Source organism: Neurospora tetrasperma (genome assembly GCF_000213175.1).
Source record: "Neurospora tetrasperma FGSC 2508 unplaced genomic scaffold NEUTE1scaffold_81, whole genome shotgun sequence".
NCBI lineage: Eukaryota > Fungi > Ascomycota > Sordariomycetes > Sordariales > Sordariaceae > Neurospora > Neurospora tetrasperma.
In genome coordinates, this window is record NW_009799179.1 from 9021808 (window position 1) to 9034555 (window position 12748).

The window sequence follows — 12748 nt, forward strand, 5'->3', positions numbered from 1 at the left end:
TTCCATGTTGTCCCCGCAGCGTTTGCACCAGCCCTTTACAGACTTGTGCTGTTTTCCATAAACTCTCGTGTCTGTCGACGTGGCTCGCTTGTTTCCACCTCACTCCCTTTTTTGGTGGGTTGATGAGACGACAAACAGACAGGCTGGAGCTGGCTGGACCCGGGCTAGGCCGGGCTGCCTCTGACCCGTTCTGTCGACCGTTCCCGCTGCGAGTGATTTGATGTGTTGTCTCATCCTTCTACTATTATTCCTTGTCCCGGTTCTGGTTTCGGTTCTAATCCCCCAATACTTCCCTGCTGTCTCTCTTTTATGTCTCACGTCACTCTGAGGAGGAGGAGAAAGCCAAGCCGGGCTGTCCATGTCGTCGGTTGAGGTGAATCGGTCCCGGTTCGGTTCAAGTTCCTCCCCCCTTTGATGAATATGTGATGATCGTCTCTCCAAGCTCCCATACCATCCATACTCCGTGACGTGTCACAGCTCCTATGGATTAGGCCGCGGCCAGCAGTTAGCTAAGTTGTTTTGTAAGAGGTGAAGAGAGGTAAGGTGCTTGCATTTGTTTGCGTATATGCGCGAGGAATCACATCGACGTGTTCATGGAGCTAATAGTGGTTCTTGAAAAGGTCACGAAGTGGGTGATGTAGAGCAGTGGAAGAGAGAGGGTGGCGAGGCGAGATGACGAGCATATTGTGCCCATAGATGGTTCCGAGTACCCGTTTAGTTAGGGTAGTCTTGAAGTTCAGATCGATGGGAGTTGGAACTTGCTACCTCATATCGATGAGAATGTATTATCAGTAGCATCGGGACGGATGGGGTCCCGGCTGAGCCGCGGGGGGTCACGAATACCTACCTACTAGTAACCTACGGGCCGACCGACACTCGGCCGGCGGCCGGGGAACAAACAACCTTCGTCGATGTTTCAGACAGACTTTCTCTTGCCCACCACTCATGGCACTATGACTTGCTTGATTACATCCCGGGGGTTTGCTTGCCGTGGGCACCCCATTACGGTCGCTCTTTCCCCCCTGTCGGGTTCAAAGCCAAGAAGAACGGAAACTTCGAAACCGCATCTGGACTCCTCCCTGCAGTAGTCTCTATGTAGGCAAGTTTCAAGATGGTGATGTGACGGATGTGACCGCCAGTGAATGTTCAGTTATGTTCCGACTTCCAGGCTACGTACAAGTGGACAAGTCCAAGCAGGCATACCCTAGCTACCTAGGTAGGTATGAAGTCAAGTACGTGTACGCCGAACGGTCACCATACCATCCATATCCAATACATACAATGAAGCAAAGTACTGCTACCTTTCATGCTCTTGTGTGTGTTTTTTTTTTTTTTTTTTTCCCTTGTCAGGCAGGTAGTGCCAATCCTAGCAGAACAGTTAATTACACTACAAATATCAACTGTATCAACAGCAAGCCAGCAAAGCAAAAGCGAGTTTTGCAACACCACCCATTTTCAAGCATTCACATTGTGAAGTGCGGGCAGCAAGCTACGGCAGTCAAGCCGTAGAGTTGTTCGATAAACGGTGTGTCTTCTGAGATTGGTGCGGTTGGCGAGGAACACTTTGGGGTAAGCCCCCTCTTCAAGAGCCGCCACAAGTCCAAAACCTCGATAGAACGACACACGTGTCTGCAGTGTACTTTCTAGTTTGACATCTTGCAAAGTTTCAGTTCGGTTAGCTTCCATGTGATTTCTCCAGAAGAATCCAAGCTCGGCGATGCCGAAGTCTCAAGATGAATAGCCATGCTTTATGTTCTGACAAGGTTTTCAGTTCCGAGTTCACAATTTCTTTCCCTTGTTCAAGGCTCCCGTTAGCTGTTGGTCAAGGCTCTGTTACGTAGCTGATGTTCAAGGCTTTACAATGCTACCTACCTAGTGTACATGCGAACTATTGGCTTGAAAAAAAAAAGGCACAGTAGGGCAGACGTGACTCCTTCATGTGGCTTTCCATCTGATCGTCCACCTCGCCGGGTTGCGGGAGTGGCTAGTACTTCTAGAAGAGTGAAACTCACTTAACTAGTGCCCGCCGGGGGTAGGTAGGGGGGGCCTGGTAGGGAACGTGGCTCGAGCCTGGCAACTTGAACTAGTTGACCTACCTACGCCCAATAGAAGACTTAACAAGTTCATCAAAGTCCGATATTACTATCTATCCCCCTGGTTGCCATGACTCTCGGCCGTAAGTAGTCCGAGGTCAGATGAGACTAGTAGTGTAGAGTTAAGGTACCTTAAGCCTTGTCCGTAACCTCGACACTTCTTAGGCTTGGATGCTTGGGTCGTTTCAAAAAAGAAAGTTAGCCTTACCGTCGAGACACAGGGAAGCCACATTCCGTCCGGATCCTGCAGATCTCTCTTCGTCTTGGAGGAGGAGGCTGTGTGTTAATGGGAGCTTGTCTGGTTTAGAGAGTGGTAGCGAGTGAAGTTACGAATATAGATGGATCGTCCTAGATAGTGTGAAAATGACAGGAACATAGGAGCACCGGTACAAGCACAGCCCAGAAGCATTCCTGTTACGGTTAACTTTTGGTTCAGCCCACAGTAAGCATACAGCGTACATGATGGCTAAGTCCCATGATCGCTAGATTCAGGCGTATAAAAGAGACGCGGAAGCAGTTGAACAGGGTAAGGTCTTAATTTCGTGTAGTACAGACGGAAATCCCGGTCATTCGGCAGCGCCGGTACAGGGTGCCGGTCCCGGGCTATGTTGTATTGCGTCGTTCCCACACTCAAACACCTGTGCAGTCTTGGCGGGCGTGTGTGCGTGCACACACACATACACCGCATTTGACAAATCTGGCCATTTGACATCGCTTTACACGACTTAACTCAATCGTTTAATATCGAAATCTACCCAAAACTAGTACAAAAAGTTGATATTTTGATGCTCTAAATTGTGTAGTTGTCTATTTTAATATTTATATTATCTTTTGAATTATTATTAATATAGTATACTACCCCAATACCCGCCAGAAGGTATTAATAATAATAATACTAGTAAATAACGAATATCCTAATAATATTATTAAGACTATTAGTATAAGTATAAAGAGTATGTAGAAATATAAGTATATTCTAGCGGATACTAGCAAGGTATTTATACCGCCGCGAACCCCCTAGAACGCTAAAAAGTTTCTTATATAGGCGTTTAAAGTATATTATATACTATATTACTCCTTATATTTTATTAATTATAATTAATATTATAAAGGAAATTATAAACCTCCTTGTATTAAAACCTAATTTATATCTCGACGAAATTTATACTTTTTTAATTAATGAATATAACGTATATATTTCGACCGAGACTGTACAATAGTACTTTCAATAGGAGAAGTAGAAGAAGAAATAATTCTATATAAAGGTATTATAATAATCCCCTATACTAGTAATTAAATAGATATTAAAGATCTTTTTATTTACTATAGAAATATTCGTATTTTGTAACAAATTTAGTACAAATCGAAGGGATAGTGTTCGTTATACTAGTTAGGTACCTCGTAGCGCTATTACGATAATATTAAGCAAATTTATCTATAGTACGTAGTATTACCTCCTCCTAGCTATTATAATAAATAGGCTATTTAATATACTAATATTTAGAGGTATAACGGATTTAGTTGGGGTTTGGGATTGGATAGTAAAATGCCTGCTCTTTAAAATAAATTTATTTCCTAATTGCAATAATATTTTAATAATAAATAACGTTAATTAGCACCCCCGTACTGAATTTTAATACGCGTATAATTAGAAGAGGGTTCTATTATAGTATTTGCCGCTGTACTCTCCCGAATTTAACTTTATTGAAGTATACTTTAGCGATTTTAAGTAGTAATTTAAAAGGGTATACTGTAACGAAGGCAATAATAAAATATTAAATAATAATTTTACTACGTTCCTTAAATAACTAATGTAGAACGTAGGGTATAAAGTATAATAGATCCGTAATTATTTTAAGAACGTAAAATTAATAATAGATGAATTTAATAATATTAATAAAAAGTATAGGGAGCTATATACTAACGAGCTAATTGAATATAGAGAGATAGGTACTATATTTAAGCGGCGGTAAAGAGTATAGAAGGGAGAAATAAATTTATATATATTAAATTGAATTAAATACTAAAAATACTAGAAATATTAGAAATACTAAAAGTACTAAAAGTATTAAAAATTGTATTTATTTATATAATAATACTAAAATACTAGAAACCCCCCTCTTTCGCTATAAATCGATTTGTAATATTGTTATCTCTCGCTAGGACTGCTAATAATAATACTATCTGCTATAGAAGCGAAAGTTCTAATAACGCCGTATTCGAATGTAATATTAAATCGGGGGTCTAAAATATATATTAGTTAATTAAATTACGGTAATAGGGGTTAGAAGGTATATTTACTATAATTTAACTATATTATTAGTATTATATACTTAATTTTAAGGAAGTTTTTAATACCGTCCCTAAATATTATATAGAGGTCGTAGTTGAACCCCAGCCTTATAAATTATTTTACTAATTATTTTCTAAGCGCGAATATATTAGGAGGCGCCTCTTTATTCCGGAGTTTATTCTTTAAAGTAATTAAAGTTCTATATATTAATAATACTTTAGTTGACGTTCTAATATAGTAATATTTATAGAATACTTTAAAGAATTCGGTAATAATCTCTTTAGCCGGTTAATTAGGCGGGGCGGAGGGTAGTAATAATAAACGAAGACCGAGAGTTAAGAATATAAATAGATATAGTATAAATAATTTTCCAATTTCTATTAGGGATTCTTTAATCTCTTTACCCTCGTCCTCTTCGCCTATTATTAATAGTAGTACAATTAACGGCGGTACTAGTAGTTAAGTAAAAATTTAGTTACTATAAAGATAGGAGGAGGGTTAATATTAGTACGCTTAATAGTAAAAGTTTTGCAATTAGTCGGGTACTTATAAAATATAGTAATAAAATAGTTTAAGGGCGTATACGAATCGATAATTATTATTTTATCTAATAGAGGGAAAGCGCCCGCTATATTATAATTATAACCGCCCGTAATTATTAAATTAATTATAAAGCCGCCGGCGGTATAAGAAGGAGGTAACTAGATTTAGGGAAATTAAAAATAGGGAGGGAAATATTAGTATAGTAGTAGGTATAGTAAGTATAGGGGAGGAGGGTATAATTAATATAAACCTCTAAAATTATCCCTCCTTAGTGTAACTTATAATAGACTATTTATAGTCTCTATATTAGTACTACTATTACTACTATTAATATTATTAATAATATTAATATTAATTAATAGATTATTACCTCCTCCCTTACGTTTACTATTATTGTTACTAATACTAGAGGTAGCTGCTACCTTATTGCCTAATATCTATTATAATAAACTACCGGGCGGGTTAATTACTATAGCCTTCTCTAATAAGATTGTATATACCTACTTACTTATATTTTTAATATTAAAGTTATAGTAGGTTATATTCCTATTAATAATATAATATATTTAATATTTAATAGCCTTATTATAATTCTTATACTTATAATTAAGATTGTACGCCTATGCCTATACTAATTCCTAGTATATAGTACCGCGTAGTTTTACCCCCGTATATTCCTCTCGTTACTAATCCTCTTCTAGATTCTTTTTAACTTTTATTAGTATAGTATTTATTGTAACGTACTTAAATTTCTTAGTACCGGCTAGAGTCTATAACCCTCGTAATAATAGTATATTGGCCGTTTATAGGGTTAGGGTAATAAAAGGATTAACTAAATTATAAGAGGGGGTAAGAGTAAAGGGTATATTACTACGGAAGGATAGGGTAGTATGGATTTTACTAGCGGGCAGCTCAATTAACCGAAATTTAAATAATATAGTAAAATAGTAATTCTAACTAATATAGTAGAGGTACAACTTTATAATAGTCTCGTATTTAAAATTATTATACCTATTAAAGAACTCCTTCCTAAGGATAATTTTATTATAAATAATAATCCGGGCGCAGTAATAGTTATAGGTAGTAGTAATATAACTAACGTTATATAAAGAAATTAATTATTTTATTTCTATAGCTATATTATCGTTAATAATATCTTATACATAATTTTACTATAATTATCTAATCTCCTTAAATAATATTATCCCAAAGCGCTATTCGTAAAGTTCGCCGTTATTTTATTTAACTTCAACCTCTCTAAATAAACTATAGTCTTCGATAGAAGGTAGTTTATTATAATTAATAGTAATATACAAACCGACTATATTAAATTAGACTTATATTAACTTAGGGTATTTAGGGTACAATAGTAATATTAGAATAACCGGCTTACAGGTAGCGCGGGGCTAAACTAATAGCGCCAAGGCAATTAGTTTAGTCGGAGAGGCTACCTCGCTATTATTATCGCCCGATAGATAAAATAAAGTATTAAGAATCCGCTTCTTAAGGGTAAGGCGGATAGGGAGTTATTATTCGACTTTATTATCGTTACTAGAGTTTTCTTTACTATTAAAAATTTTAATAAGTATCGTAGGCTTAGGGGGGGACGACGGCGGTTCTAATTCTAGCTCTAGCTCTAACGTTAGGTCTCTAGTAGGAGCCTTCCCCTTCTTAACGGTAGTCTTTTTAATAGCGGCCTTCTTAGGGGTAGTTTTAATAGGAGTAGCCTTCTTCTTAAGTAGAATAATTTTAAGGATAACTTTAATAGACTATTCGGCTTTATAACTCTTCTTTCTAGGGCGGGAGGAGGTATATTATAGAATTATTAGACTAGGATCTTCCTAATCTTAATCTTCGTTAAAGTAAATTACTAGCGCGCCATTTCGAATATAGGAGCGTTTTATACCGGCGGGTTTTAAATTGAGGATTATTTTAGAAGGTATTATCGCAATGGATTTATTTAATTACTAGTATTTTAATTACTTTGTACATTGAAATAACTTCAAATTAATGTAGAAATTATTGTCAAATGATGGATTTTAACGAAGTTGTACAATACAGAAGTGCGGTGTGTGTGTGTGTGTGTGTGTGTGTGTGTGTGTGTGTGTGCACGCACGCACGCCCGCCAAGACTGCACAGGTGTTTGAGTGTGGGAACGTCGTATTCTGCCCAGGCCGGCTGCCGGTTGGATAATTCCGGGTGGCCGGGTGGTCGGTAGGCGGCTGGGCTACTTAAAAAGTAAGTATGTGTCCATTCAATTCCATAAACTGATCCGGAAGGGTAAGTTCATACCGGTCTCACTGGGACAGTCACGGTAAAAGATGAAGCTTGAAGTATCCGAAGTTATTGATCTGATTGGAATCTGGGTCAACCGTATTCGGTCGTGGTTCTGTGAGTCAACCACTGTCCAAATCGAAGCCCATGGCCGCGGCGGTCTCTGTCTCCAGTCACCTCCCACCTAATATTCTTTTCTCTTTTCCCTTGGTTCATTTGCACACATAAAGCAGAGGAAGAAGTAGAAGGTAGGGATTTATTTCTCTCCAGTGCTCCTTCCCAAGACATGTTCTTCGAATGATATTCACTTGTGAGGATCCAACAACCAATAATAGACGGTGCAACTCCAACTTCGATATATCTTTCTTTCATGCAACTGAACTCAAAGTGTAAGTCAAACACTCACAGAACAATTGAAGAAAGGTGAAACTGCCTTGCAAGAAAAACACAGTCCGCGTTGAAATGTTGTGAAACCCCACACAGGTTACTCCGGTGCATCGTTCGAGAACTGTGAGCGTTGCTTGAGTGACCCTTTAAACACTCTGCTGGGACAGACGGAAAATACCATCCCGTTCTAAAGGCAAACAAGCTGCAACCACGAAAAACCAGAAAAACCCGATGGAGAATGAGGGTTGTTAATCTTTATGAGACTATTGAAAGCAATAGGCAGGGGGTCAACGACAAGGCGGCCGTAGGGGTCAGAGAGAAAGACAGTCTGAAATAAGTTGAAGAGACTTATGTTGATGAGGAATGAAAACCCGTGTATACAATTTCGACTTCAGTTTTGATAGTGTTAAAGGGATATCTGACAAGTGTATGGGGTGAGGATGGGACAGTGGCCAGTACCAAAAAGGAGAAACCCAACAATGACCTCCCTTAACGCCGTCGACACGAACTCCGCTGCTGTTGAAACCATTGTATGTACCATTGCATAAAGCGCAAAAAGATAATAGTGCATCGGACCGAACCCACCAAAGTGGCTTCATGCTGGTCTTCTCGCCGTGAAAATGTGCCTATTTGAGTTAGCCATTGTGAATAACGGAGTTGTGCCTGGTGCTAACGGCCGCTTGCAGGCTCGTTGGTACTCACAGTGTACAATACGCGCGTATTTTGCGCGACCGAATCTCCTCCTTCACAAGGCTGATGAGGTGCCTCGCAGCGTCTGGGGTATAACCGAGAATCCGGGTGAAGGGCGCCAAGGTTAGAGCTTCTAGACCTTGGGTGAGACCAAGATTAAACCATCGCCCAATCTCGCGTTCATGAGCATCCTCTGGCCATCCATTGATAGGAACCTTGATAACTTGCTCGTGAAGATCCACCAGGCCAGCCTGTCTCATTTGCTGCTGGACGCGATGGCTGTCCAGTCTCATTGGACGCCCAGCTCTATCCATTGCCTCCACCAGCGCTTCGGCCCATCGTAAGAAATGAGAATCCGGTGGCAGACTCCTATCATCACTGCGTGGGACCCAATCGATTTCCACCTGCTCGACAAATCCGCAATGGGGCTTCAGGTGTCTGTAAAATGGTCAGAAGAGTAACTCCAGCTGTAGAAGATGCTTTTGAAACTTACCTGTATATCTGGTCATACACAAATGGCCAGTCGGAGATGCTACCATTCAGTGTACGTAGGTGAATGAGGTCATAAGCACATCCGCTCAGTTCCAGCCACGGCTCTTCAATATCCATAGGCTTGAATACGAGGTTGCGCGGGATACTAAATAAGGGAAAATTAGCTTTTCTTTTTCTCTCAATCTCCTCTTTTTCTTTTTCTTTCAACAAGCAAAGTCCGTTGTTACCTACAATTCTGGCTGGATCAGAGCAAGATCCGCACCAGTGACTTGACCAAGCACTGGATATTTACTGTGAGACGCTACAAGTTAGAATATACATAGTCAATGTAGTCTCATTATAATCATTTACTTACTCTTGCATATCAATTGCCCATATTCCGGTTCCACATCCCAGGTCAAGGATCCGCGGACTTTCCTGATTCGGGAACGGTGCTGAGAAGAGTTGCTGGTTGCGAGCGAGCAAAAAGAAATGATGAAACATGTCGAGTCTATCTTTCTCCAGCTGCATAATGTGTCAGTATGGTGTCAACACCATTTATATTGACGTACCAGCGGTTGAATACGGAAAACACACCTCATCGATAGGGAACATGTATTGCCCTTTCTTATACTCCCCATAGAAGCGTCCATTTTCCATATACCCAGGGACTAGATTGGGTCCCCTATGTGTGACGGAACAATGTTAGCTTTTCTGTAAAACAGGTATAGCTGTAGTCAGGTTGAAAGTAAGAAGAAATAAAGATCCTACCCGGGCCCATGATGACCTTCCATTGCTCTGTAAGACGGATAACTGTCCTGGTTTGAAGATCCCAAGGTATGAGAGGCAGGCATATATGGCAAGCCAAAGTGTACTCTCTCTCTCTTCTATGTAACAGGGCACGATGACCCGTCAGGAAGTGTTGTTCCTTTGGAGGTGAGAGATGGTAAGGAGATGTGGTGTTCGTATATCTGCTGATGAGTGGTTAGACAACGAATACAAATAATTCGACCTTGAGAGGGAACACGGACAGGTAGGACACGAAAGGGTAGAGAAGGACAAGAAAGGAGCCTCGCAACAAACAAGGCTTTGACCGGGACTTATAAGAAGTAACCCGGAAAGTGAAGAGAGTAGCGCAACCAGAGGAGCGAGCGGGTCTGATGACAGGGCTGAGAGGGAACCGGGGTCTATGTCAAGTTGACCTGTCCCGATGGAATTATGAATGGCTGGACAACAGATGGAAGCCGAAAGCTGAGCAGTTAAGTACTGCACCTGCTTTGTACCCTTCCAACCAATGGGCGGTATGTGACGGTAGGGTCGACAAGGTAGGTCCCAAGTGGGTGAAGGCAGGCTGGCCGCCGAGAACCATGGTCCAAACATACGGATCCTTGGGAAGCCTTCAACCATGGGTAGGTAACATAGTCGCAAAAGAGCCACTTGGGAACATCCTCAGGCTAGCGCTGCTGTGTTATGTATGGCAGGGGCAAAGCAGGGAAAGGTAGGGTCGGGGATCCCAGGCCCCAGACCCGGGTAGGTGGACAGAGGGGGGAGGGCCTGCAGTGGTCTCGGATAAAGACGAGAAAAAATGGGTCAGGGGTTACAAAAACAAAACAATGGAGAGATTGGGAGGGCAGGAGGGGACGGACACGTGCGAGGACCAAGGAGACGACACAAAGTGACTGGTTGGGGAACGACAGATGGGGAAAAGCACACTTACTTGTCCTGGGGTGCTGATTACTGAGATGAGAAGAGAGATGAAGCCGCCGGAAGTGTCGAGAAGAGGGAGAGCGAAAAGAAGAAAAAAAGAAGAGAAGGGGGAACGTGCTAGATAGCGGTCGGCGACAGAGCAAAGAGGACGGCCGAGGTACGTATGATGAGGTAGAGGTAGTTCAATGATGCAGGTGAGCCAACGGACTGGCAGAGTTTGAATGGGCAATTTGAGATCTCCAGGTCGGATCGAAGTAATACTGGACTGTATGTAGTGGTGATTTGATTGAGGTGCTTGTGTCGCTTGATGGGCTGCCCTGCGTTTTGCGTTGGGTGCAGAATTGGCGGTTGAGGTGTACTTAATGCATGCAATGAGTATGTAGAGGTACCGACGTGGGCCACAGTACATGCGCGGTACCGTGACAGACCGTACGCGACCGAACCGTAACTGACTGTAACATATGTACACGCTCAGCACCTCAAACACGCCGTTAGGGCCCAGGGCGTCTCCTGGGTCTTTAGGGTTTGTCGGGCGTGCCAGCTAAAGTAGGGAGCCAACGGCTCTGGGACCAAGAAAAAGAAATGAGCAAAATGCAGACAGGGGAAAAGAGGCGCTTGCTGGGACCGTTGTTGGCCGCGTCCTCGACTTCGATGTCGCAACGATCCTATGCAGGTCTGACAGGGGGCTCTCGTTTTTCTAGCTTTCTTTCTAGCGCAAGCCAGCAGCGGCAGCGTAGCGTTGACGGGCGTCAGAATTTGTATCGTGTCGTGGTACGTAGCCACGGTAGGGTGGCTCGAATCCGAAACCGAGCGGAACTCCCGCGGAGGCGTGGACCTCTGCGCTTTTTGAAGTGTTGGCCTAGAAGTATGGTTCGCAGCGTTGGCGGACCCTATGATGATCACCTCTTCTCTACTGACCATTAACTTGAAAAAGTCAAGCTTCACACCGGCAACCACGCCATGCCAAGGCCTCTTAGGTTGGTGTATGATGATGTAGCCAGCAGCGAAGAAGGGCCCCCCTAGGTTGAACAACGGACAGCAAAATGAAACAGCCAACAGCGCAATGGTGTTCGGGTAGCTTTGCCGCTGCTCGCCTATCTTCTAACCCGGTGCGCCGCGAAGCAAAGCTTGAGGAGAACAAGAGTCTTTGTTTGCTCAGAATCAATCCAAAGCACTCATTGACCTTGTTGGGCGATGGCGAGTGTACATCCGGCACTGGTGTACATACAGTAGCTGAAGCGGATGGTCGGTTGGGGCCGATGCGCTGGCACGCTCTCGGAGCTCTCTCCTGTCGACTATACGGGCATCTCATAGGCCAATGGGCGGGGGAGTGAAGTAATCAAGGTCGTTGGGAGACAGCATGGAGCATGATGGGGGATCTTGGACGCCAACCGACGACGGCACCGTGAAGACCACAAGAGGTAAGGAAAAGCCTTTCGATGAGAAGTGCGGTAGCTCAGGTCTTGGAGGATGGCGGCTAGCCTCGCAGGCTATCACTTTGGTTGAGTGGTTGGGAGTTCCTGGGGGACGGGGCTTGTCCGGGGCGTCGCTGGTCGGTGGCCTGGCGCCGGCGGGCTACTTGGGATAAATGGCCCAGCGAGTGCGTGCCTGTGGTAAGTTGGCGATGTGGAACGGGAGATGGAAACGGGCTTCCGAAATGGGGGGCCACGGTGTTGAGGACGCTTGGGACGCTGCGAGACACCGACCCGGCTTGATACATACACTACCTCTACGTACTTTCCAGGAAGGCAAGAAACAATAGTGTGGGGTTGTGGGTTCCTTGGTTAAATGTAAAAATCCTCGTCCTAGCACGTCCCCATCGCACCCTTACCCCTTCTTCCACGAGAGCCAGAATGGGGAGGCGCGATACGACGGTAATTGGATGTTATAAGATCTATATGTTCCTTATTAAGGACGGATACTAGGTAAGTAATGCAAATTAGCCCACTGCAGGAGCGTGCAGCACCCAGAGACTGACCGATTGGTGCCCTGTGCATCAGAGTGCATCAGAGTGCAGAAGAAACTGGTCATCCCGGGCCAAGAAGCACGATACATCATCTCGTACCTACACTACAGTACTATGCAGTAACAGTTGCCATGGGGCGACAACCCAACATTGACCTCGGGGGGCTTGTACACTATGTGGCATCCATTGGAGTGTTGGACAGTGCGTTAGGAAATTACCTCGGACTGAGAAAGATCATGTAACTTGATGTCCGAGTCGGAAGGCATATTCCAAGGTACCTAGTAAGGTCCAGTCGTTTCCACCTGCTCGCCGAAAAAGGAATAC

General features: G+C 43.0%; 2 protein-coding genes across 2 annotated transcripts; one reads left to right on the forward strand and one right to left on the reverse strand.

Moving 5' to 3' along the window:
* Positions 1–1152: 1152 nt before the first annotated feature.
* NEUTE1DRAFT_106514 (uncharacterized protein) lies at positions 1153–7147 on the forward strand (the record flags this gene model as incomplete). The annotated part of the gene is made up of 7 exons (XM_009858907.1): positions 1153–1220; positions 1413–1430; positions 1671–1725; positions 1911–1915; positions 2133–2176; positions 2647–2713; positions 7078–7147. The coding sequence occupies 7 exons, from the start codon at positions 1153–1155 to the stop codon at positions 7145–7147; spliced, it is 327 nt and encodes a 108-aa protein (XP_009857209.1).
* Positions 7148–8185: 1038 nt separating this feature from the next.
* On the reverse strand, positions 8186–12489 carry NEUTE1DRAFT_143381 (uncharacterized protein; the record flags this gene model as incomplete). The annotated part of the gene is made up of 7 exons (XM_009858908.1): positions 8186–8216; positions 8293–8718; positions 8774–8917; positions 9004–9063; positions 9128–9276; positions 9349–9436; positions 12437–12489. The coding sequence occupies 7 exons, from the start codon at positions 12487–12489 to the stop codon at positions 8186–8188; spliced, it is 951 nt and encodes a 316-aa protein (XP_009857210.1).
* Positions 12490–12748: the final 259 nt, after the last annotated feature.